Genomic DNA, 25,390 nt, shown 5'->3' on the forward strand with positions numbered 1-25,390 from the left:
TCACTGACCTCATAGTCTGCATTTTGAACTGAATGTTTTAGGATTGCCCTCTCCTGTCCAAAACAATTCATTATCTTTTCCCCAAAATCCCTTCCTCTTCCAAATTTTCCTGTTCCTATTGAGGGTACCACTCTCCTAACAAGCACTCAGGCTTTGCCTTGATATCATTCTTGATCACCCTACACATCCAAAAAATTACCAGACTTTGTCGTTTCTGTTTCTGTGACCCCTCCCGTAGATCCCCTTCTCTCCGTTCGGACTGCTACCACACTAGTTTAGCTTAGCTAGTAACGCAACAGCCTCCAATCACTGCTGCCTCAAGACTCTCCCTACTCTTATGCGTCTCTCTGTACACAGCTGCCAAAGTAATTTTTCTAAAAACTCTGGGCTTGACCATCTTGCCCTCATACTAACTCAACAGCTTCCTGTTAGCTCTAGGATGAAATATAAAACTCTCTAGCATTAAAGCTCTTCACAACATGGCCTTTATTACATTCCAGCCTTCTCCAGTGTCACTTACCTCCACAACCTCTCTAACTCAGACAGACTGGCCTACTTGCCTTTCCTCACAAAAGAGGCTGTATCTCTCCGCTCCTTGAGTTTACGCTGACTATCTCACCATGTCTTCTTGCTCACTTCCACCTTTCAGAATCCCTGGTTTCCTTCAAGACTAGGCTCAGTGCCTCCTTCGCTGGGATCTGCCCCATCCGCTTCCACCTGCTAGTGTTGTTCTTCCCCAAAACGCTTTGTATTCATTTCTGCACCTTCTCTTTAAGGTATAAGCTCCTTGAGGGCGGGGACTCTTTGGTCTTTGTAACCCTAGTGCTTAGTGACAGTGCCTGGCACCTAACAGGTATTTAGTAGATACTTTGATTGATTTTTGTGTGTTCCAATAACCTCTACCAATGTAATCAGTAACTGTTCTACAACTTAGTCTCAAGTGAGGTGCTCAATGGTTTATGCGGGTCCCAAGCTAGTATGTTAAAAATGAGGTTTGAACCCAGACCCTCCCAACTTCGAGGCCAAGATTCTATCCACTATACCATACTGCTTGTTAAACCAAATAAATCTCTATAATTAGTAGAATTTAAAGCAGTGCCACAAAAGTAAAAAACTTTTGGAACTTGGGAATGAGATTATACTTGAACCATGAATCAGTATTCCCTGTATTTGAGAGCCCTCGCAGAGTATTCTCTGTAGTAATTTCAACCCCTTCTAACTCCTAAATTCTTTCTGCTTTTAAAAATTGCTGCAAGATGGCGGCTGGTAAGCACGGACTAGAGTGAGCTCCGTACCCGAGTCCCTCCAAAAACCTATAAAAATGGCTCTGAACCAATTCTAGAACGGCAGAACCCACAGAACAGCAGAGGGAAGCAGGGCTCCAGCCCAGGACAGCCCGGATAGTCTCTGGGTGAGCTCTATTCCACACGGAGCTGGGAGCTGGGAGCTGGGAACGGAGTGGAGCAGAGCCCAGCCTGAGCGGCGTGGACAATCCAGTCCAGAAGCCGGGCGGAGGGGGCCCTAGCGCCCTGAATACGTGAGCAGTTACCAGACCCCTCGACCCACAAACACCAAAGACTGCGGAGAAGGTTAGTGGGAAAAGCTGCGTGAGTGGAAGGAGTTCGCGGTTCGGCTTCCAGCCCCGGGGGCAGCGGAGGTGGGGCAGCTACAGCTGTTGTTACTTCCGGCTCCAGGCCCACCTGGTGGGGGGAATTAAGTGGCGGATCACAGCAGGGGTGCGCAGCCTGCCGAAGATCTGAGCCCAGTCTGGACTGGGGGTCCTTGGGGAAGGAGGAGTGCGGCTCTGACAGAGCTGGCACCTCCCCCCCAAACGTAGAACATAGAACTCTATAATCTACAAGCAGTCATACCCCACTGAAAAACTCAAGGGTCAAGTTAGTTGGTTGGGAATATGGCCAGGACGCGAAAACGCGCCCAGATCCAGTCTCAGACTTTGGATTCTTTCTTTGGTGACAAAGAAGACCAAAACATACAGCCTAAAGAAGACAGCAAAGTCATAAAGCCTACAACCAAAGCCTCCAAGAAAAACATGAACTGGCCCCAGACCATAGAAGAACTCAAAAAGGATTTGGAAAAGCAAGTTAGAGAAGTAGAGGAAAAATTGGGAAGAGAAATAAGAAGGATGCGAGAAAACCATGAAAAACAAGTCAATGACTTGCTAAAGGACACCCAAAAAAATACTGAAAAATACACTGAAGAAAACAACACCTTACAAAATAGACTAACTCAAATGGCAAAAGAGCTCCAAAAAGCCAATGAGGAGAAGAATTCCTTGAAAGGCAGAATTAGCCAAATGGAAAAGGAGGTCCAAAAGACCACTGAAGAAAATACTACTTTAAAAATTAGATTGGAGCAAGTGGAAGCTAGTGACTTTATGAGAAATCAGGATATTATAAAACAGAACCAGAGGAATGAAAAAATGGAAGACAATGTGAAATATCTCCTTGGAAAAACCACTGACCTGGAAAATAGATCCAGGAGAGATAATTTAAAAATTATTGGACTACCTGAAAGCCATGATCAAAAAAAGAGCCTAGATACCATCTTTCAGGAAATTATCAAGGAGAACTGCCCTGATATTCTAGAGCCACAGGGCAAAATAGAAATTGAAAGAATCCATCGATCGCCTCCGCAAATAGATCCCAAAAAGAAATCTCCTAGGAATATTGTTGCCAAATTCCAGAGCTCCCAGATCAAGGAGAAAATACTACAAGCAGCCAGAAAGAAACAATTTGAGTATTGTGGAAACCCAATCAGAATAACCCAAGATCTGGCAGCTTCTACATTAAGAGATCGAAGGGCTTGGAATGCGATATTCCGGAGGTCAATGGAGCTAGGATTAAAACCTAGAATCACCTACCCAGCAAAACTGAGTATCATGTTCCAAGGCAAAATATGGACTTTCAATAAAATGGAGGACTTTCAAGCTTTCTCAGTGAAAAGACCAGAACTGAATAGAAAATTTGACTTTCAAACACAAGAATCAAGAGAAGCATGAAAAGGTAATCAAGAAACGGAAATTGCAAGGGACTTACTGAAGTTGAACTGTTTTGTTTACATTCCTACATGGAAAGATGATGAGTATGATTCATGAGACCTCAGTATTAGGGTAGTTGAAGGGAATATGCATATATATATATGCATATATATATGTTTATGTATATATATAAGTGAATGTGTATGTATGCATGTATCTATGTGTATATGTATGTATGTGTATGTATGTGTATATATATATATATGTAAAAGAGAGAGAGCAGACACAGGGTGAGTTGAGGATGAAGGGAAGATAGCTAAAAGAAATAAAATGAAATTAAGGGATGAGAGAGTAACTTACTGAGAGAGGGAGATAGGGAGAGATAGAATAGGGTGGATTATCTCCCATAAAGGTGGCAAGAGGAAGCAGTTCTAGGAGAGGAGGGGAGTGGGCAGGTGAGGGGGGAATGAGTGAACCTTGCTCTCATCAGATTTGGCCTGAGGGGGAATACCATACATACTCAGTTGGGTATATTACCCCACAGGAAAGAAGAGGGAGGAAGATAAAAAAAAAAATAAAAGGCAGGGGGATGATGGAGTGGAGGGCAGATGGGGGTGGAGGTAATCAAAACAAACACTTTGGAAAGGGGACAGGGTCAAGGAAGAAAATTCAATAAAGCGGAATGGGTTGGGAAGGAGCAAAATGTAGTTAGCCTTTCACAACATGAGTATTGTGGAAGGGTTATACATAATAATACATGTGTGGCCTAGGTTGAATTGCTCAACTTCTTAGGGAGGGTGGGTGGGAAGGGAAGAGGGAAGGGAATTTGGAACTCAAAGTTTTAAAATCAGATGTTCAAAAACAAAAAAACTTTTTGTATGCAACTAAAAAATAAGATACACAGGCAATGGGGCGTAGAAATTTATCTTGCCCTACAAGAAAGGAAGGGAAAAGGGGATGAGAGGGGAGGGGGGTGATAGAGGGGAGGGCTGACTGGGGAACAGGACAACCAGAATATACGCCATCTTGGAGTGGGGGGGGAGGGCAGAAATGGGGAGAAAATTTGTAATCCAAACTGTTGTGAAAATCAATGCTGAAAACCAAATATGTTAAATAAATTGCATTAAAAATTGCTGTCTAATTCTGAACCTACAGATTACTTAGAAGCAGCATTTCTTAGCTAGGAGCAGGATCTGGTAAGGATAAGAAGTATAGTGTAAGGAGTGATTATTGTTAGGATTTATTGCACTATTACACTGCAGTGATGCTTTAAGGGCTGCTCAGGTTTGGAGAGCTCCACTTATCCCTATGCTAAGTGATAATAGTCTGGTTTTTTTTAAAACAATGACTTCTCATTGTCATATTTTTTCTTATGTCACCCATAATCTTTCCCCTCCCTGTCCCAGAAGGCCTTTCCTTGTAACAGAGGAATTTTTTTTAAAAGAAAACAAAAAGATGGAGGGGAAAAAAGTAAGGCCAGTTGCTTTTAAAGTATCATATACTTTTTATAATTCTTAGGTTTACCTTCCTACTTTCCCCCTCCTGATGATCTTCTGTTGGCTAGATAACAAGATAACTTAAATGAGTAATAATTTTGTCTAAACTTAGAGTAAATAGGCTGAGTGAGGGCCAGAATGGGCTCTTACGATGCTGTTTATTTTAGAGGCTTTTTTAGCTTCCTGTGACTGGCATGTGCTTTTGACCAAGTGAGATTGTTGGATAGGTCACTTTTGATATGAGTTATTAATGGTACCATTCTTTTGCCTTTGAACTCAGAGCTTAAATGGTATATATTGTTTTAAATGTTTTATTTTTAAAATTCATATTGGACTTAGTAAAGTAAAATTTGTGTCTTTGGGTAATGCATACTTTCATTTGTAGCCTTACAAAGCTTAAATGTTCATATAAAACAGTTTTTTGGACTGTTCGAATATAGAATATGAGCCCAGAGCAGTACAGATATAGCAACCTAATGATTTTATTTTGCTTAATGGAATTATGAGGAAATACAATTGTTGTGTTAGTGTGGTTAAAATTTTGAGGTTTCTTGCTTTATTTCATTTATCATATTGATGGATAAAATGACCCTCTGGATTTGGTAGTTCTGTGATTGAGTAAGAATTCTCAAACTCGGCCTGTGTCCACCTTGTATCTTCATACTCAACCGATGAGTATGTTTGGGAGAGACTCCTACTGCCCTCAACAGCAAAATGCCATTTCAGAATTGGGCGTAATAAAGAATTTCGGTTTATTTGCATCTTTGTTAGAAAATATTTTGAGAACTATATGTAGTTTTTGCACTTTTTAAATTTTGGTAGACTTCCTAAGAGAAGCTTTATTCTTTTAGGAGAGCAGGTTCTTATAACCTTTTTTGTCATGTGCAGTCTGATGAAGCCTACAGACCCTTCTCAGAATCATATTTATAAATGCAGAAAATCAAATATATAGGATTGTAATGGAAAATGATATTTATTGAAATACAATTGTCAAAATTTAAAAAAAAAAGTTTATGGACCCAAGGTCTGATTCTAGAGAAACTTAAAAACTTAGAAACTTAGCAGAGTGAATAGTTGTGGTTTTATTTTTCTTAGGTGTGGGGGGAGATAATTTTAAACAGTTCCTTAGATTCCAGTTATTGATAATAGAAGTGCTTTGTAAGTTGAAATCTTGTTACCTCACAATAACCCTGTGAAATAGTGTACATGTTATCCATATTTTACAGGTGAAGAAACTGAGGGTCAGAAGTTAGTTAACTAGTCATCAAAACTACTTGGTACTGGCTAAGAAACAGAGTGGTGGATCAGTGGAATAGGTTAGGTACACAAAATGCAGTAGTCAGCGACTATAGCAATCTACTCTTTGATAAACCCAAAGAATCCAGCTTCTGGGCTAAGGATTCACTATTTCACAAAAACTGCTGGGAAAATTGGAAAATGGTAGGGCAGAAACTGGGCATAGACCAATATCTTATACCATATACCAAAACAAAGTCAAAATGGGTTCATGATTTAAGAATAAAGGCTGATACTGTAAGCAGTTTGGGAGAGCGAGGAATAGTTTACTTATCAGATTTATGGGAAAGGAAAGAATTCATGACCCAATAAAAGATAGAGAGCTTTGCAAAATGCATAATGGATAATTTTGATTATGTTAAATTGAAAAGTTTTTGTATAAAAAAAGCCAATGCAACAAAGATTAGGAGGGAAGCAGGAAATTGGGAGAAAATCTTTACAACTAGTGTCTCTGATAAAGGCCTCATCTCTGAAATATACAGGGAACTGAGCCAAATTTATAGGAATACAAGTCATTCCCCAATTGAGAAATGGTCAAAGGATATGAACAGGCAGTTTTCAGAGAAAGAAGTTAAAGATATCTATAGGCATATGAAAAAATGCTCTAAATCACTACTGATTAGAGAAATGCAAATCAAAACAACTCTTAGGTAACATATCTCTCCTGTCACATTGGCTAATGTGACAAAACAGGAAAAAAATAAATGCTGGAGAGGATGTGGGAAAATTGGAACATTGCTGGTGGAGTTGTGAACTGATCCAGCCATTCTGGAGAGTAATTTGGAGCTATGCCCAAAGGGCTATAAAAATGTTCATACCCTTTGACCCAGCAATACCACTTCTAGGGCTGTATCCCAAAGAGATCGCACAAGTGGGAAAAGGACCCATATGTACAAAAATATTTATAGCGGCTCTTTTTGTAGTGGCAAAGATTTGGAAATCAAGGGGATGCCCATCAATTGGGGAATGGATGAACAAGTTGTGGTACATGAATGTAATGGAATACTATCATGCTATAAGAAATGGGGAAGGTACGGACTTCATAATAACCTGGAAAAATCTACATGATACAATGCTGAGTGAGCGGAGCAGAACCAGGAGAACATTGTACACAACCACAGATATATGGATTCTCTGATGACTAACCTGATAGACTTGGCTCTTCTCAGCAACACAAGGTGCAAAGACAACTCCAAGGGACCCATGATGGAGAGAGCTATCTACATCCAGAGAAAGAACTGTGGAGTCTGAATGCAGACTGAGGCAAACTATTTGCTCTCATTTTTATTTTCTCATTTGTTTTTGGTTTTTTATTTGTTTTGGTTTTGTTCCTTCTTTCTCCTGATTCATTCCATTGGTCATAATTCTTCTTTACAACTTGACTATTGTGTAAATAAGTTTAATGCAAAGTTATATATAGAAGATATATCGGATTCCATGCCGTCTGGGGGAGGAGGGAGGGAAGGGGAGGAAGAAAACCTAGAACTCAAAATCATGTAGAACTAAGGGTTGTAAACTAAAAATAAAAAATCTTAATTTAACAAAAAAAAAAAGTTAACTGCTCTGTAGTCATATAGTTAATACTCTTCAGAGCTTCGACTTTATTCTGAGTCTTTTGCTTTTGAAGCCTCTGTTCCCATCCTGATTTAGAAAAAAAATCATATTTGAAACTTAAATAACTGATTTGTCATGTATCTTTTTTGCTACAGTTTTTCACTTATTTTCTAGTTTGGTTTGTAGGATCAGATTTAAAGTTGGAAGGGATCTGAGACATCATCTAGCCCACACCCTCATTTACAGGGATGGAAACTGAAGCTCAGAGTTATAAATTGCCCAATCTCATTCAGTAAATTGCAGAGGCAGAATTTGAACCAGGTCCTCTGACTAGACTGTTCTTTCCATTGTAGCATGTGGCATAATTCTTTGTGCATCATCCATTTTGGTTCCAAGGGAATTTTCTTTCTATTTCCTTGACTGTCACTCTGAAAATAATAAATTGTCTGGGAAAGAGTACTTAATGATTATCTAGTCTTGAGTGAGGTGTCTTGCTCAGGATCACACAGCCAGTAAAATGACAGTCAGCACTTGAATCTGCAGCTTCTGATTCCAAGTCTACCTTTCTTTTGGCTATACTTATTCTCTTCCCTTCAGTTATTATCGTTGTAGCCTAATGAGCTCTAGGATAGTTCTTTGGTTCTAATCATTTCATTGGTTGATTTGTACCATCACTTTTTTTGTTTTATTGTTGCCTTCTAGTGTTTTGTTTTGCATTAAACTCATTAACCTAGAAACCTCCCTATTCCTATTAAACCTCCGTTGTAGCAAAAAAGAAATAGTTATGAACAAAACCAATTGCTGCAGAGATCAAATTTGACATTGTAGGCAACTTTCTTTAATCACAATGACCTAGTCAAAATTAGGCTGCATTTTTGTGTTGTTTTCATTTACGTTATTGTGTGTATTTTGGTTCATCTTGCCTTCACTGTAGTAGTTCATACATGTCTTCCTTTATTTTTCCGAATTTCTGATTCATGTTTTTTCCTGTACCGTACAGTGACATACACAATTTGTTCAGACATTCCCTAGTCAGTGGATGCCCGCTTTCTTTTGATGGGGCAGGGTAGGAAGGTAGTGCATTCCTTGTCACTGGATGTATTTCCATACTTGTTGGGAACATTTTTGACTTGGTTGTATTGCCTATTCTCACCTCTCTTCCTTTTCATGGGGTTGGAGAACAAATATCTTAGGACAACCACTTTAACCATTAAAAATAATGATATTGCCTGACTGGGGGTGGGGCAGGGTAGGATGGTACAGAATTCCTTGCCACTAGATGTATTTCTATATCTGTTAGGATATTATGATTAGGATTTAGATGTTTCAGGTAGTTATATTAAATGACTTTTAAGATGTCCTTTCAACTCTCCCTGGTTCTATATTAAATATTATTGCTCAATAGATAGATAGTCAATATTTTGCTGTATGGAGCATGATTAAATTCAGGGGTGTTTTTTTTTAATATTTTTCATTGGTAATTCAATCAACTAAATAGTTATGAACACTTGAGCTTGTGGTTTCCTGGTATGTGATAAGTGCCAAATGGGTTGTGCAGATAATTTGGGTGGTAGGAGCTGTATGGAATATGAAATCTCTATGGGATGCAAGATGGCTTTGCAGAAAAACAGTGATTTGAGCTAAACCTTAAAAGGATAGACAGAATTTAAATAAGCAAAGAAAGGATGGCAGAGTCGTTCTAGACTTGAACAACAGAGAGAACAGGTTTATGGGGCATATTACCAGATAGTTGAGTAGGCTAGTCTGGATACAGCAGGTGGTATGAGAGATTAGAATGTTAAGTAGGGTAGTTTGGAATCACATTATGATGGACCTTGAATGCCAGTCTTAGAATCTTGGCTTTTTTTCCTATAGGCACTAGTGAGTCACTAAATAATTCTATGGAAAATGACATTAAAATAGTGATTTAAACTAGATAGAGTTACCTAGATTAATTTGTAGAGAGCTGATTTGGGTCATGAAGACCTTGGTTCCTGTGACAGTGACTATGTAACTCTGGGAAAGTCATTTAACCATTTTGTGTCCTGGACTACTTCCTCAGATTACAAATTTCAGAGCGTGTTCCAGTCTTCATTGGTTGAGGGAGTTAAATGAAGTCCCAGATTAAGTATGTAAAATCTGGTGAATTGGGGACAAGAGGAGCGTGTGAAATTAGTGGCAAGGATACAAAGTTAACATACTAGTAAGCAATTGGAATTTGAGCTAAAGTGGTACCATGGCAGTGACCGTAAGAGAGACAAACAATTTGAGAGCTGTTTTGAAAGGACTTTGATATTTGACTGTCTGGTGTGGTAAAATAATCAAAAATGACTGAGATTTATATAATGGTTGACTGGGATTGGCAAAAACAGAGGAAAACCAAGAAGGAAGTAGCCATTTTGTAGAAGAACCTTATCATCATCTAAAACTAAATTAGTCATAGTGAAAGTATGTTATAGGATTTTAAGCTGGAAAAGACTTATGGAGAAAGGATTACTGTGGCTTTTCTAATGCCAAAAATAAGTGAATTTTGTGTTTCTGCATCTTCATATGGATAATTGAGTTGTTTGTTGTCACTTTTATTGAATCATGGAAAGAAATCCCTTTCTAAAAATGCCATTGCTTTCCCAGTTGTTTTCCATAATTATAAGCGATATTAAAGCAATATTATGTCACAGAATAGAAAATAAAGTGTTTTGGACCAAAAGGAATGTTGTTATTAAATTGCTACATATGCTTTTCCCTCTTGCCTTTCATTTATAGTATTCATTAATTTGGAATTGTATTTCAGTCATTGTGAATATTCATTCCTTTCTAAAGCTTTGGTTAAGTTACAATGAAATTTTCTCCCAGCATGCTGGTGTTTTTGTTGTTGTGCTTGGCTTGTTTACCCACTTTCAGAATTGATGTCTCTATCCTAGTGAAATTCTGGGCAGACAAATCATGGATAAAAGATAGTTGGGGAAGCTTTAGTCATTGGGACAAACTCCTTCATTTACAGATGAAGAAACTGAGACCCAGAGAGGGGACTTGATTTGCCCAAGGTCATTCAAGTAGTAGATAGAAGTATCAGAGCTAAGATTATAATCTAGTTTTCTGGACTTTAAATCCAGCACTCTTCTTTTTTTTTTTTTTTTTTTTTTTTTTTTTTTTTTTTTTTTTTTTTTTGCTTTTTGGCAGGGCAATTGGGGTTAAGTGACTTGCCCAAGGTCACACAGCTAGTACTTGTGTCAAGTGTCTGAGGCCGGATTTGAACTCAGGTCCTCCTGACTCCAGGGCCGGTGCTCTACTGACTGTGCCACCTAGCTGCCCCTCTCTTCTTATTATATTACTATATGTCTCTGCATTATCCATAACTCCTAGTATTGTGCTTGCATTGTAGCAAGTACTAGGTGTTTGGGTTTGTTTTTTTTTTATCATTCAGCGAATATTTAGTTGAAGCATCCTGTTTGCCTGCCCATAATCTGATTTATCCAAGTTTTAAATTGCTCGATTTACCAGTTTTTATGTACTGTCTCTTATAATAAACTGTTAGTGAGTTGTCATTATTGGTGTTCTTTAATGAATCTGATGACTTGAGAGATTGTAAGCCATAGGAACAGTTACTGGGCTAGAACATAGGAAGAATGTAAAAAAAGGGAACTGCCACATAATGGTGATTCAGTCAAAAGGAAGGTGTAGAGCATATTATACTTTTAAAGTAAAATGTTACTGACATATTTCGGTTTCGCATCACCTGAATTTCCCTCCATATCCCATCCCTTTACTCTCCCAGAGAGCCATCCCATATAATAAAGAATATTTTTAAAAGAGGGGTGGGATTGGGGTGGGGAGAGAAACCTATTGAAAATAAACAAAAATCTGAAAATATATGCTAAGTTTCACACCCCCGGACTTCCCGTCTCTGTAAAGGATTAGTTCTCATATCTCTTTTGGAGCCATACTTGTATTTTGTAATTTTGTAACATTCACCTTTTAACTATTTTGTGGTGATTGTTCTTTCCATTTATGTAGTCGTAGTCACTGAATATTGTTTTCTTGGCTCTGCTTACTTCAGTCTTCATCAGTTCATGTGAGTTTTTCCATGTTTCTCTGTATTGATCGTATTTGTCATTTTTTACAGCATATTACATTATATTTGTGTACCACAATTTGTTTGGCCGTTCCCAAATCTGTGGCCATGTACTTTGTTTCCATTTGTTACCAAAAAAAAGTGCTACTATAAATATTTTGGTGTGTATGGGAAATTTTTTTTTTTTTAATCAGTGCCTTCCTTGGGATATATACCTAATAATAGAATCTCTGAGTCAAATGGTATGGGCATTTTAGTCTCTTCATTTGCATAATTCCTAATGAGCATTTATATTTTAAAACCTAGTCTAGATAACCTTTAGGTTTTACATCTAACCCTTACTAGTACCGAAAGCAGGTTGTTACAAGGGAATTATGGGAAAATAGTGACATTCTAGGACCTAGAGGAGCCTACATCCATAACACTCGAGTAAAGCTTAAATATACCTTTTAAAGGAGAAACAAGGAGATAAACCTACGGATCCCTTTACCTAGACCAGGAGTGCATAGTAGTTAATAAGTTAATTTAATAGTAGTCATTAAGTTAATAAAGTTAATAAATTCAGTAAATTTTCACTATATAAAATTCACATATATCATCAGCATTCCTGTATATTGCCTACAAAATTCAGTAGGAAGCACTGGAAAGAGACATTCTGTTCAAAAGAACTACAGAAGATTTAAAATTTGGGGGAGCGTATGTGCCAATATACTCAGGGAATACATAAATTCAACTGTAATTGTGGAAATAAAGACAAACCTAAATAGTTGGAGAAATATGAATTGTTCGTGGGTGGTTAAACTAATATAATAAAAATGGCAATATTACCTAAATAAATTTACTTTTTCAGTGCTTTCCCAATTAAAGAATTATAGAACTAGAAAAAAATGTCATATGGAGGGAGAAAGGCCAACAATCCCAAGGGTAATAATGTTTGGTTTTTTTGTTTTTTTTAATGGGAAGGAAGGGGAATCAGTACCAGATCTCAATCTATATTACAACGATTTACTGACTAACAAGTAGAGATGTTTGTTAATCAGTGAAACGAAGTATACAACATACAGAAACAAACATAGTACAGTGTTTGATAAACCCAGATACTCTTTTTACTCAGAGAATGACTCAACATTTGACAAAAACTGCTAGGAAAGCAGTTTGGCAGAAATTAGGCATAGACCAACATCTCTTACCATAAAACAAGATAGACTCTAAATGGATACATGATGCAGACATAACCAGGAGGCATCATAAGCAAATTACAGAAGCAAGGAAGAAATTGCCTTTTAGATCCATGGATAGACAATCAATAAAGAGGATCACAGAAGATAAAATGAACAGGTTTCATTATATAAAATTTTAAAAGTTTTTGCACAAACAAATCTAATAAGTTGTTGTGGGGGCTAATCTTTGTAGCAGTTTTCTCTGATAAAGATCTCATATGTAAGATACATAAAAAATGATAAAAATGTCTAAGACTAAAAACCATTCCCCAATATATAAATGGTCGAAGGATTAAATAGGCAGTTTTCAAAAGAAGAAATCTAATATATCCCACCTATATGAAAAAAAATACTCAATCACTATAATAAAAATTGAATCATCTGAGGTTCCACCCACTAAATTAACATTGATGCCAAGAGAGGAAAATTACAAATATTGGCAGTACTGTGGGAAAACAGAGAAATGAATTTGTCCAGACTCTCTGGAAATCACTTTGAAACTATTCCCCCAAAGTTACTATATTGTGCATACCTCTTTACCTAACTTTGTTATTTCTAGGCATATATACACTTATCATTTTAAGTAGCTAATACCTGGAAAAGAAAAGAGCAAACTAATACTGGGGAATGAGTGAACAAATTGTGTTATATGAATTTAATGAAATATTGTGCCATAAGAAATGACAAAACAGACATTCTCAGACAAAATTTGGAAAACCTTTGTACTAATGCAGAGTTGAAGTGAACAGAACCAGAATGATTTATATAGTGATAACATTATAGAGAAAGACAATTTTGAAAGACTTTGGAAATTTGATCAATTTTCAGTGATAAATCGTGAGTCCAGAAAACTCAAGATGAACTGCCACCCTCCTCTTACCCAGAAAAGTGATGACCTTAAAATGCAGAATGACACATATGTTTGTAGACGTAGCCCTTGTGGGAATTTTTTTTACTGGACTATGCATATTTAGTACATATGAAGGTTTTATTTTTTGTATTTTTTATTGTTAAAAATACATTTTTCATTTGAAGGATGAAGCAGTAGAAGGGAATGTGATAAATGCTTGTAAAACTAAATATACTAGGACTAAAAATGTAATGGTATTTATCAGTAGAAGTTTGATTAGAATCAGACTCAAACTGTTTATTGTTTTTTCTAATGTTTTTATTTGACGCTTCCTCAGAAATAAGTAATAGATACTTAGTTTATGCCTGTCATTTTTATTAGTTGTCAGGGTCTTTTAAGCTTAAACATTTTAAATTAGTGTGTGGTAAAATAATTTTACTTTACAAAAAGATAAATATACTGTCTCGTCAGAATTTAGATTTTCATTTAACAGACCACGTAATAGAAAATCTTTAGTACAATTTTCAAAGAATGTTATCATGTGGCAGGGTAAATGGACATTTGTGGCTCGAACATTTGGGATAGGCTAGAATATAAATAGAACCAAACAGGTTAGGATTTCTTTCTTTCTTTTTTTTTTTTTTTTTGAAGGGGGAAGGCAAGGCAATTGGGGTTAAGTGACTTGCCCAAGGTCACACAGCTAGTAAGTGTCAAGTGTCTGAGGCCCAATTTGAACTAAGGTCCTCCTGACTCCAAGGCTAGTGCTCTATTCACTGTGCTATCTAGCTGCCCCAAGACATTTTAAAAATTAAAATTTAAGCTTTATACCTTAAGTGCAAACTTCATTTTTCTATTTAGTAACTTTTCTCAGTGAAGAATTAGCCTTTTTGTTGGACTTTTTAATCACCTAACATAGAAGTATTGATTTTAACAAGCACAGAGAAAATCACTGATTTCACAGACCTTATAATTCATCTCTTTCTACCTTCACCCTGCAAAAGTAATCTCTTGATTTTTTTTTTAAGCAGGCCAAAGATGACAAATTTTATTTCTGCTTAGAAAATTGAGAACATAAGTATTTATAAGTTTAATCTTTCACTTATTTAGCAGATAAAAGTCAGGAATTTCTTCAAGCTCCTAATGCTTCCCTCCAAATTTCCCTTGTATTCATTTTGTGTATATACTTATTCTGTTCATATTTTATATATACATGTTGTCTCCCTCTGTAAACGTAAGCTCCTTGAAGAAAGGGACTTTGATTTTTACCTTTTTGTTACTCGTGCTTGGCACAATGACTGGCACATGGTAGGTACTTAATAACTACTTTGTTTAGATTGATCTCTGAAAGGTGGGAAGGTGTCCCTTAGAACTGTAGGGCCTCCAGTTCTAAAATACTAGGGTCTCTAGGCTATTTTCTTTCTCGGTTTTATGTTGTTTTATAGATTCTGATTATCTTAGCTCAAACATACTTAAAGCCACATTGTATTTTTTTTCCGTGATAATTACAGATAGATTCTAAATGGTTAAGGAGTTACTAAAGGACACATTGTTTAATAGATGGCTTCGGCAATAGGAATTGTTCATTTTAATTACTTGGAAAGGTTGTAGGGGAGAACTGAAAACATATTGAGAAAGATACAAGAAGTACCTACTTATTGCAGCAGTTTTTAAGTGGACCCTAGAGACCTTAGTGTATATAGACAGTCAGTCTCATAGTATCAAAGACCTGGGTTCAAGTCCAACCTGTTAAATATACTGCCTGTTTGAATTGGGTTAGTCACCCTTTCAGTGCCCAGGGTAGCTCCCAGTGTATTGAGTACAGTGACTAAAAGGCAGTTCTCAATACCAGTGAAACTTTTATACATACATTCGCATTAAAGTGTCACAAGAACTCTATGAGGTGAGCAGTGTTAAAGGATTATCTTCATTTTTACAAATGAGGAAATTGTGACTAAGAATAAGAATTATTATGAAAACTGTTCAGAGATTTCAGACAAGTATTCGTGGATCAGTAAACTTTAAGACCATAGTATATGTCAGACACTGTGCTAAGCACTTCATATACAAAGAAAGATGAAGGAAGATCCCAGCCCCAAGAACTCACAGTTAAACATAATACTGTATATAAACAAGCAACTAAATACAAACAAGCTAGAGGATAAATGGGAAATAATTGACAGAGAGAAGGTACTAGAATTAAGAGGAGTTTTAGTTGGGATTTTGAATGCAGCCAGCAGGTGGAGGTGAGGAAGGAGAATGTTCCATGTGTGAAGGACAGTTAGTGAAAATGGCCCAGAGTTAGGAGATAGAGTATTTTATTCCCAGGAACGGCAAGGAAGCCAGTGTCAGTACATCAAAGAGAATGGGGTGACTTGTAAAGTGTGTGTTTGGGGGGGGTTGAGGAGGGGCTAGGTTGTAAAGGACTTTGAATTCCAAATAGAGGATTTTATATTTGATTCTAGAGGATATAAGGAACCATTGGAGTTTATTGAGATTATAGTCTGGCCTGCACTTTAGGAAAGTAAACTTCAGTGGTTAAGTGAAGGCTGGACTGGAAACTTGTGGCTGGTGTAAGACACCAGCAGACTGTTACAATAGTCCAGGCATGAGGAGATGAAGGTCTGCATTAGAGTGGTGGCAATATCAGAGGAGAGAAAGGGGAAGTCAACGGGCCTTAGCAACATATTAGATATAGAGGGTAAGAATAAAGAGTCAAGGATAAGAATAAAGAGTCAAGGATAACACCAAGATTGGGAGCCTAGGAGACCAAAAGGGATAGTGGTACCATCAAAAGTAATAGGGAAGTTTGGAAGGGGATGGGGGAGGGCTTGGGGGTTAAAATTGTGAGTTGTTTTGGACATGTTGAGCTTGTTAAGATGTCTGTGGAACATCCAGTCTAAATATCTTATAGGCATTTGGAGATGTAAGTTTACAGGTTAGGAGAGAGGTTAGGGCTGGATAAGGAGCATTGAACATTATCAACATAGAAATGATAATTGAATAGAGGGAAAAGAGGAGAGGACCCAGGACAGATCCCTGAGGAACTCCCACAGTTGGTGAGTGTAACCTGTATGAAGATCCAACAGTGGAGATTGAAAAGGCATGGTCAAGTTGATAGAAAGGAGAACCAGGAGAGAGAGAACAATGTTGTAAAACCTAGACAGAAGAGAGTTATCATCAAAGTCAGAGGCTGCAGTCACCTTCTGCCAGTCATGCTGGGTGCTGAGGATACTAATAAAAGCAAAAGAAAGTCCCTGCCCTCAAGGGATTTCTGTTCTAATGGGAGAAGACAAAACATAAAAGAAAGAAGAAAAGGAGGACTGGAGAAATGGTAACCCTGCTGGGAGATGAAGAGTCTTGAAGTCTGAGCATAGCCAGGAAGGGACTAAAGCAGCAGCAGAAGGTATTCGCCAATGGGAGAAGGGGGCTGGCATGGTGGAGGGTGATGGTGTCAGTCTGATGACATCAGTCACAGCATAGCTGAGAGGGGAAAGGAGAGGAATTGAGTTCCAATTTTACTTTGTTTCCCAACCAGTGGTTTTCAGGATATTGAGCATTTATTGGGGCAGTACACTGTTAGTGTGGATTGAACCTCACTTGCTAAGTCAAACACATTTGCTTAAGAGATAGTAGTACTAAGTGAAGCTATGTGAACTTTAAAAAAATAATTTAACTTGTTAACCATGTAAAAATAATCTCCAATTTGAGAATGTGATTGCCAAAAGTAATGTTAGAACTATAGACACAGACATTCCTACAGAGAGGATGACATCACAAATTATGATTATGAGCATCTACTAATTGGTTTTTCTTGAAATCAGGTTCATGTAGCTTTTCAGTTTCAATCTTCAAACATGGACAGAAAATAAAAAGAGAGTTTGAAGTGACTATCTACCTAAAAAGTATTTTATTTAACCTAGTAGATAGGGTGCTGGTCTCAGAGTCAGAAGAGACTTGGTTTCTGCATACCCTGATGTGCTTCAGTATCCCTATTCGTAAAATGAAAGTAATAATACCTGCAGTTCTTTACCTCAGGGTTGTTGTGATTTTCAAGTAAGATATAAAGTGCTGTATGAATGTCAGGTGTTAATAATGGTGGTGGTTTTGATGATGCTAATTATACAAAACATGAAAGAGTTTTAATTTTAGGAAATTTTTTTTGTTTTTCCCCATGATTATTTTACTTTTTTTCTTCATTTTTGGTAATGCATCTGATGCTCAATTACTGAAATCCTGAGGAGCTTGGAAATTATTTACCTCCTCAAATTTAAAGGGAAAAATCATAGTTGTAGCTCACTGACAATTTCCTTTCCTCCTTTGGATGTAAAACAATGAGAAATATGGTAATCAGAATAATTCAAAAGAATTTAAATCATTTGGGAACAAAAGGGTTTTTGTGAGATTTGGGGGAGTCACTGTTTCATCCTTGTGGTTAGTCCCTCTACCGATATAGGTTGCAACTCCTGAGACTCATCCTGTGGGGTTCACGTCCATTCTTCCAGAAATACTTTGTAGAGGATCTTCTTAAAGAGCTCGAGGCTTTGCTTCTGTTTTTAATGTTTGGGGGAGTACTAGCTTTCTACCATTCAGAGGAATCTGTATGTGGTCTTTTTGGGTCATATATTTGGCAACACACTAAGTATACTTAGGTATCTTTCTCATTGTGAGGTTGATAAGACATTTCAGAATACCATTTGTAAAGTTTTCATAGTATGAAATCTGACGATTTTAGAATCCTTATGAATTTCTGGGTAGAGTCCATTCTTAACTAGCCATGCATAGAAACAGATCTGGCTTTTCAGCTTGGCAGCGCATACCATATTAACTGCATGTAACCTGTAGCCTAACTGAGAATCCCTTCAAAACTTTAGGGCTCCACCTATGCAGGGAAGAGGCGGCCTTTTCTCAGTCCTCATTCTTCTCAACCTCTCTGCAACCTTTGACATTACTGATCACCTTCTCCTCCTTGATACTCTCTCCTCTCTAGGTTTTCAGATACCACTTTTCCATGGTTCTCTTCTTACCTGTCTGTTCCTTTTTGGTTTCCTTTGCTGGATCCTCTCCAAATCATGCTCTCTAACTGCAGGCGTTTTGGATCTTGTCTCCTCCCTCTGTACAACTTCATTTGATGAATTTAATTACCATCTGTATGCCAACAGTTCTCAAATCTACCTATCCTTCTCTTCTGGATAGGTAGGCCTCCAGTCTTATATCTCCAAACTGTCTTTCAGACATCTTGAACTGGATGTCCAGTAGACATCTTAAACTCATTATATCTAAAACAACTCATGATCTTTACCCCTATTACCTTTTCCTATTACTGTAGAGGGAAACACTATTCTCCCACTCCCTTGGGCTTACAAGCTAGCTAGCTTCCTCTACTCCCCCGCCCCAGCACAGTCTGTTGTCGAGGCCCGTCAAGTTCACCTTTATAGTGTCTTTTCTCTCCTCTGACGCTGACACTGCCACTGCTCTGGGGCAGGTCTTCATCACTTCATACCTGGACTCTTGTGTGCACTTTGGAAGTTGAATTTGTGATTTTTATACATTTTGCCTCTTCTACCTATAAAAGTTGGGAATGAGGTTGTCAACTGATGGGAACCCTGTCGTCAAAAAAGGAATATAGTTTGGGCTTTGCTTCCTATTCCTCCCTCACCTTTAGGGGCAATTGGTAGAGGTTAGTAATAGCCTGCTGGCAGGTCTCCCTGCCTCAGACCCATCTTCCATTCCACCACCAAAATGATTTTCCTAAAGCTGAGGTTTGATCATGTCACCATCAAACCTCCTTGCTCAGTAAACTTCAGTAGCTCCTATTGATTCCAGGATCAAAGTCCTTCATAAACTAGCCCCCTCTTACTTTTCCAGTCTTCTTGTGCCTTACTCCCCGACAGGTACTCTTTGATTCAGTTACTGCAGCCTCCTGGCTATTACATGAACGAGACACTCCCATCTCTCAGCTCTGGGCATTTTCTCTGTCTGTCTCCCATGCCTGGAGCACTCTGCCTCCTCCACTCTGCCTACTGACCTCCCTGGCTTCCTCTAAGTCTCAACTAAAATCCCATCTACTACAGGAAGTGGTTCCCAACTCCTCTTAATTCTAGTGTCTTCCCTCTGTTAAGTATTTCTTTTTTATCTTGTTCATAGCATGTTTGTACAGTTGTTTGCTTGTGGTCTCCTCCATTATATTGTGAGCTCCTTGAGGGCAGAGACTGTTTTTGGCCTGTTTGAGTATCCACAGTGTTTTAGCACAGGGCCTGGCACACACTTAATGTTTATAGACTAACTGACTGAGAAAGCATCTCAAAAAGACCTCTCATCTGGGCTCCACCATCCTACCATCTGCTGTCAGCACAGTCTGTTCTTGCTAATCAAAAATATTTAGTGCTTTTTGATTGCACATGAAATATGGTTCTGAAGTTTCTTTTTCCTGGTTTTTAGAGCAATCTACAATCTAGCATCACCCTTTCCAGCATTCTCAAATAAACTATCTTCCATGCACCTATGGCTTCAGGCAAACTGATCTCTGTTCTCTGAATGTGCCATCCATCTTTGGGCTTCTCTGCCCTTCCTCAGGATGGTCTTGGTGCCTGGAATGCCTCTCTTCCCTCTTGGACCTTTTTAAATTCCTACCTACCTTTCAAAGCCCAATTCAAATGTCTTCTTCACTAGGAAGCCTTCCTATGTCAATAACAGCTTTCCCCTTTAATACTTAGTTGCTGGGTTGTTTTTTTTTTAATTAACTCTGGAAAGGGATACCAGCACTCTCATTTCTGAACTTCTGGCATGAAAAGGAAGAATCAAATTCTGAACTCAAGGAAACCTTCATGGGAAGCTGGAAAAGAGAAACGAAGAATTTTAGGGTTATTTTAGTTTGGATAAACTTTTGTTTCACTTTCTGCTTGCAGAAAATAGTGGGAATATTTGATCTTTTATTTTTGTAGTAGGAATCCTGATTTTTAAAATCTCCATCTTAGGAATGATAGAGGAAAAACTAATTTTATCATCTAAATAATTTTCCATAGACTAGGTGACAGTCAAATTTAAGATTGCTTGTAGATCTTGAACTCAGAAGTGAAATTCCAACACACACCCACAGTAGAAATTTTAGAATGCCTCCTTGTTGTTTCGGCATTGCTAAAAAGGCACCCACTTATGTGGTGAGCACTGACCCAACAATAGCCTATTAGTAAATCTGTATATGTGCCTTGATTTTCTTTTCATAGAGGTATGAGATAAGTATCCAAAAATCTGTTTATTGTGCAGTTAGAACACATATAAACTATTTTGGATGATCTTATGTTTTAAATTATCTCTCCTGGATCTATTTTCCAGGTCAATGGTTTTTCCAAGGAGATATTTCACATTGTCTTCCATTTTTTCATTCCTTTGGTTCTGTTTTATAATATCCTGATTTCTCATAAAGTCACTAGCTTCCACTTGCTCCAATCTAATTTTTAAAGTAGTATTTTCTTCAGTGGTCTTTTGGACCTCCTTTTCCATTTGGCTAATTCTGCCTTTCAAGGCATTCTTCTCCTCATTGGCTTTTTGGAGCTCTTTTGCCATTTGAGTTAGTCTGTTTTTTAAGGTGTTGTTTTCTTCAGTGTATTTTTCAGTATTTTTTGGGTCTCCTTTAGCAAGTCATTGACTTGTTTTTCATGGTTTTCTCGCATCCTTCTCATTTCTCTTCCCAATTTTTCCTCTACTTCTCTGACTTGCTTTTCCAACTCCTTTTTGAGCTCTTCCATGGCCTGGGACCAGTTCCTGTTTTTCTTGGAGGTTTCTGTTGTAGGCTCTTTGACTTTATTAATTTCTTCTGTCTGTATGTTTTGGTCTTCTTTGTCAGCAAAGAAAGAATGCAAAGTCTGAGACTGAATCTCAGTGCGTTTTCGCTGCCTGGCCATATTCCCAGCCAACTAACTTGACCCTTGAGTTTTTCAGTGGGGTACGACTGCTTGTAGATTACAGAGTTCTATGTTCCACGTTTGGGGGGGAGGTGCCAGGTCTGCCACACCAGCACTGCTCCTTCCCCAACCCCCAACCCGAACTGGGCTTAGATCTTCGGCAGGCTGTGCACCCCTGCTCTGATCCACCACTTAATTCCTCCCACCAGGTGGGCCTGGAGCCGGAAGTAACAACAGCTGTAGCTGCCCCACCTCCGCTGCCCCCGGGGCTGGAAGCCGAACCCCGAACTCCTTCCACTCCCGCAGCTTTTCCCACTAACCTTCTCCGCAGTCTTTGGTGTTTGTGGGTTGAGAAGTCTCGTAACTGCCGCAGCTCACTGAATCAGGGCGCTAGGGCCCCCTCCACCCCGCTTCTGGTCTGGATGGTCCACGCCGCTCAGGCTGGGCTCTGCTCCACTCAGTTCCCAGCTCCCAGCTCCGTGTGGGATAGACCTCACCCAGAGACCATCCAGGCTGTCCTGGGCTGGAGCCCTGCTTCCCTCTGCTGTTTTGTGGGTTCAGCCGTTCTATAATTGGTTCAGAGCCATTTTTATAAGTTTTTGGAGGGTCTCTGTACGGAGTTCACATTATTCCCTGCTTACCAGCTGCCATCTTGGCTCCACCCCCTGATCTTATGTTTTAATATATCACAAAATAAAGAGTGCTGATCATAGCATAGCAGTATTTAATAACAGAACAGTCGTCAGCTTCAGTTATGAATTAATAAAACTTTTGATCCCACCTTTTCTCCAGAACAGTTGGATTATGCGGTTCAAATCATTAGGACAGACTTACTGGTTTATAAACCCAAAATGTGTATACTAAATATCCCTTCAAACATTTATTTAAGACTGGCTTTAATGGGATTTTTTCATTCACCTTGCCTACCTATGAGTCACCTGTTTGACCATCTTCCTCAAATAGAGCTGAGAACCAGAAAAGTGGAGTGAGGATGAATGTGAAAGTCCATGCTCTGAAGAAGCTCATGTACTTCACTAGAAAGACAAACCCCTTAACTCAAACAGTTTATGCTTCTTTTACATATAATTATGAAATGCATGATTTACAAACCTCTTAGAGGCACAGTAAAATAGGAAAGACGACCTCCCAATCTGTGTCCTGATAGCAGGGAAAAATGATAGCTCTAAGAATGGAAGGAATGCATGACTATAAAAACGGACATAACTCAAAGCACGGTGGTTTGGGATTATTGAGCCTAGTTGAGTGCAGTTTGACATAAGTGAACTGAGATTGATACTTCTGATTTAGTACAATATAAGAAGTATTCTTTTAAAAATTATTACAATTGATGTACGTAATCATGATCTTGGGTCATCAAGAGAAAGCTTAAGTTTTATTCCATACTATAAGAAGACAGCAAAGTATGCAATGTATTTCTGAAAGATTGATAGCCAAAATGGTTAACAAAGTCTTTGTGTAATTAACTGTTCAGAACAACTCATTCTCTGAGGCTATACTAATATTTACATTTGAGAATTAAAAAGTGGAGCTCCTTTTCATTATGTCACTTACCGTTACAGAAAGCTATGAAAATAAAAGACTTTCTTAAAAAACAAAGCAATTTTCTTAAAAACTGCCTTGGCAACAGTATTATTAAAGTCTAGTCAAGTCAAAGTACTTTGACTTAGATGTAATCTTTAGAATGTGGAATTTTTGAGATTTAAAAATATGCTTTTATAAAGATGGATTCTAGACTGTGCTCTTGTACTTAGCACATTGATAGTTGTTCACAAGGAAGGTATTGAGGAGTTTTTGCTTTTAGATTTGTCCCCCTTTTAAATAGCAATTAACTAAGACAAAACAAAACAATCTCAGGGCCTAGAGAGGTGGTTAAGGTAAGATAATTTGATCCTTTGAGGGGTTTGAATGCCTTGGACATTAGGATTTCTGAAACATAACTTTGAATTTCTTCTTTCTCCTACATTATCCATGGTAGTAGATGTTAGATATAGGTAAAGAAGGGTGTTGGTTGAGATGGTTAGTATGATTGTTTAAATAAAGAAGACCGTGTTCAACTGAGCATCAGTTGCCCATTAAGTGTTTGATTTGTATTTCCATTACTTTGAGTTGAAATCAGATTTCACCGACTTGAGATGGGTCCTATTTGTGTATGTTTGTATGTATCCTGAGGCCTGCCAAATAGTCCTTGACTCAAGGAGACTTAGTGGTTAACTCATTTTAGGATTGATTCAGATCCCTTGTTATATAGGGCTGCTGCAAATGGGAATAGATTCTCAGGAGGAACTCTGCAGTCTGGTATCATCTGGAACCCAGAAACTTTGGGGAATTGACAGAATTTGGTCATTTATAGAGGCAGTAAAGTAGAGGGACAAGTTTATAGACTTTTGAAAATCCTGGGGAAAATAGTGTACCTCTTGTGTAATGAGGAACAACACATGTATGCTAATGCATGCCAGTTTGGGGAGGGCAGAGGAGGTTAGAGAACTTAACATTGTAGCATGAGAAAATTTCCAGGATTGGTACCACATCCAAGTACTATAGATATATAAGACTGGAGGGCAGGTGACATGTGTTAGGGACACACATTTGGAAGACATTTACTTCAACATGGTTGGTAAGATTAGATGAGTTCCCCAAAGGAGTGACTAGAAAAAGGAAAATAATCATGTGTTGAACTTGCTGAATTAACTAGATTAGACAGATATAGGCAAATATTACTCTGACACTATCAAACTCTTATTGGTTTAAAAGGAAAACGAAAGAAAAAATAATTGGGTTTTTTTTTCATTTTCAAAATAACTGGCTGTGGGAGGCCTTTGTTTTAATATGGCCTTTCTTCATTAATCTTTTTAAAAAAGACTGGGTCTTTCGTTAACAAGTGTTTGTTGAACATCTTTGTTTAAAGTTTCTCTATGCTGTCCTAAAGTTTCTCTATGCTGGCAACATTTTTACTTGAGTAACTTAAAAATATATAGTCTCAATTGAAAATTAAATTCTCTTTCTGAAATCGTCTTTTGAAAAAAATTCTTGAATAATCCACACATTTACAATTGTTTCTTTTTGTTCTAACCAGGAACCTTTTGAGGACGGCTTTGCAAACGGAGAAGAAGGTACTCCAACCAGAGAAGCTGTAGTCACTTACACTGCAGAAAGCAAAGGAGTGGTGAAGTTTGGCTGGATAAAGGGTGTTTTAGTAAGTATATAGACATTTTTATACCTACCAGGTTAGTTCCCATAAAGCAGTTAGGTGCTGCTTCTTATATGAGGCTTTACATGATTCCCTCCAGTAACTAGCTGTCTCTTTTGAAGTTATTTTGTATTACTTTATAATTGTGTATACCATATTTTTATTTACTTTTTTGCATACCTGTTGTATTCCATTATAGGTAGAATACATATTCCATATTCCATACATAGCTCCTTCCTCAAGAGCTATTTTATTTATGTTTTTGTATTCCCAGAACCTAACACAGTTTCATGGATATGGTAGGTGCCTTATTAATTTTTGTCTAATTGTTTAATTGGATTTTAGTTATTGTAGAGTATTATTTAAGTATCGATGGGTTCACAAAAAGTTCTACGTTTTTCCCAGTTTAATTCTCTTATAAATCCTTTAGGAAAAGACCGTATTAACTTGTACCTAGGCAGAGTCACTTCATTTTGGTCTAAGTGGTTCTTTATGTATAACATGCCATCTACTGCCTCCTTGTCTTTTCTCTTTGTCCTCTCTATCTAAAACCCTTGCTTCCTTCAGCGGCCTTTCCTGATTCCCATCTTACCCAGTTAGTCGTTTAGTATTTTCTCTCCCTTGAAATCGTTTTATATAACTTTGTATGTACCTTGTGTTTACTTCTCTCTCTGTGTATGTGATGTGCTCCCTCCAGTAGGTCAGGGACAGTTTAATTTTTTTTTATTTGTGCTTTCAGGGCTTGGCACAATGCAGTGCCTTGCTTGTGGCAGGTGCTTAGTAAATGCCTATTGA

General features: G+C 37.9%; 1 protein-coding gene across 1 annotated transcript in view; it reads left to right on the forward strand.

The window, feature by feature from the left end:
* SLC12A2 (solute carrier family 12 member 2) overlaps positions 1 to 25,390 on the forward strand; it is a 124,925-nt gene that overhangs the window by 26,479 nt on the left and 73,056 nt on the right. Inside the window, exon 2 of the mRNA XM_036740957.1 lies at positions 24,482 to 24,601. Within this exon, the coding sequence (XP_036596852.1) occupies positions 24,482 to 24,601 (120 nt within the window). The remainder of the gene's footprint in view (positions 1 to 24,481; positions 24,602 to 25,390) is intronic.

The sequence above is a fragment of the Trichosurus vulpecula genome, chromosome 1 (genome assembly GCF_011100635.1).
Source record: "Trichosurus vulpecula isolate mTriVul1 chromosome 1, mTriVul1.pri, whole genome shotgun sequence".
NCBI lineage: Eukaryota > Metazoa > Chordata > Mammalia > Diprotodontia > Phalangeridae > Trichosurus > Trichosurus vulpecula.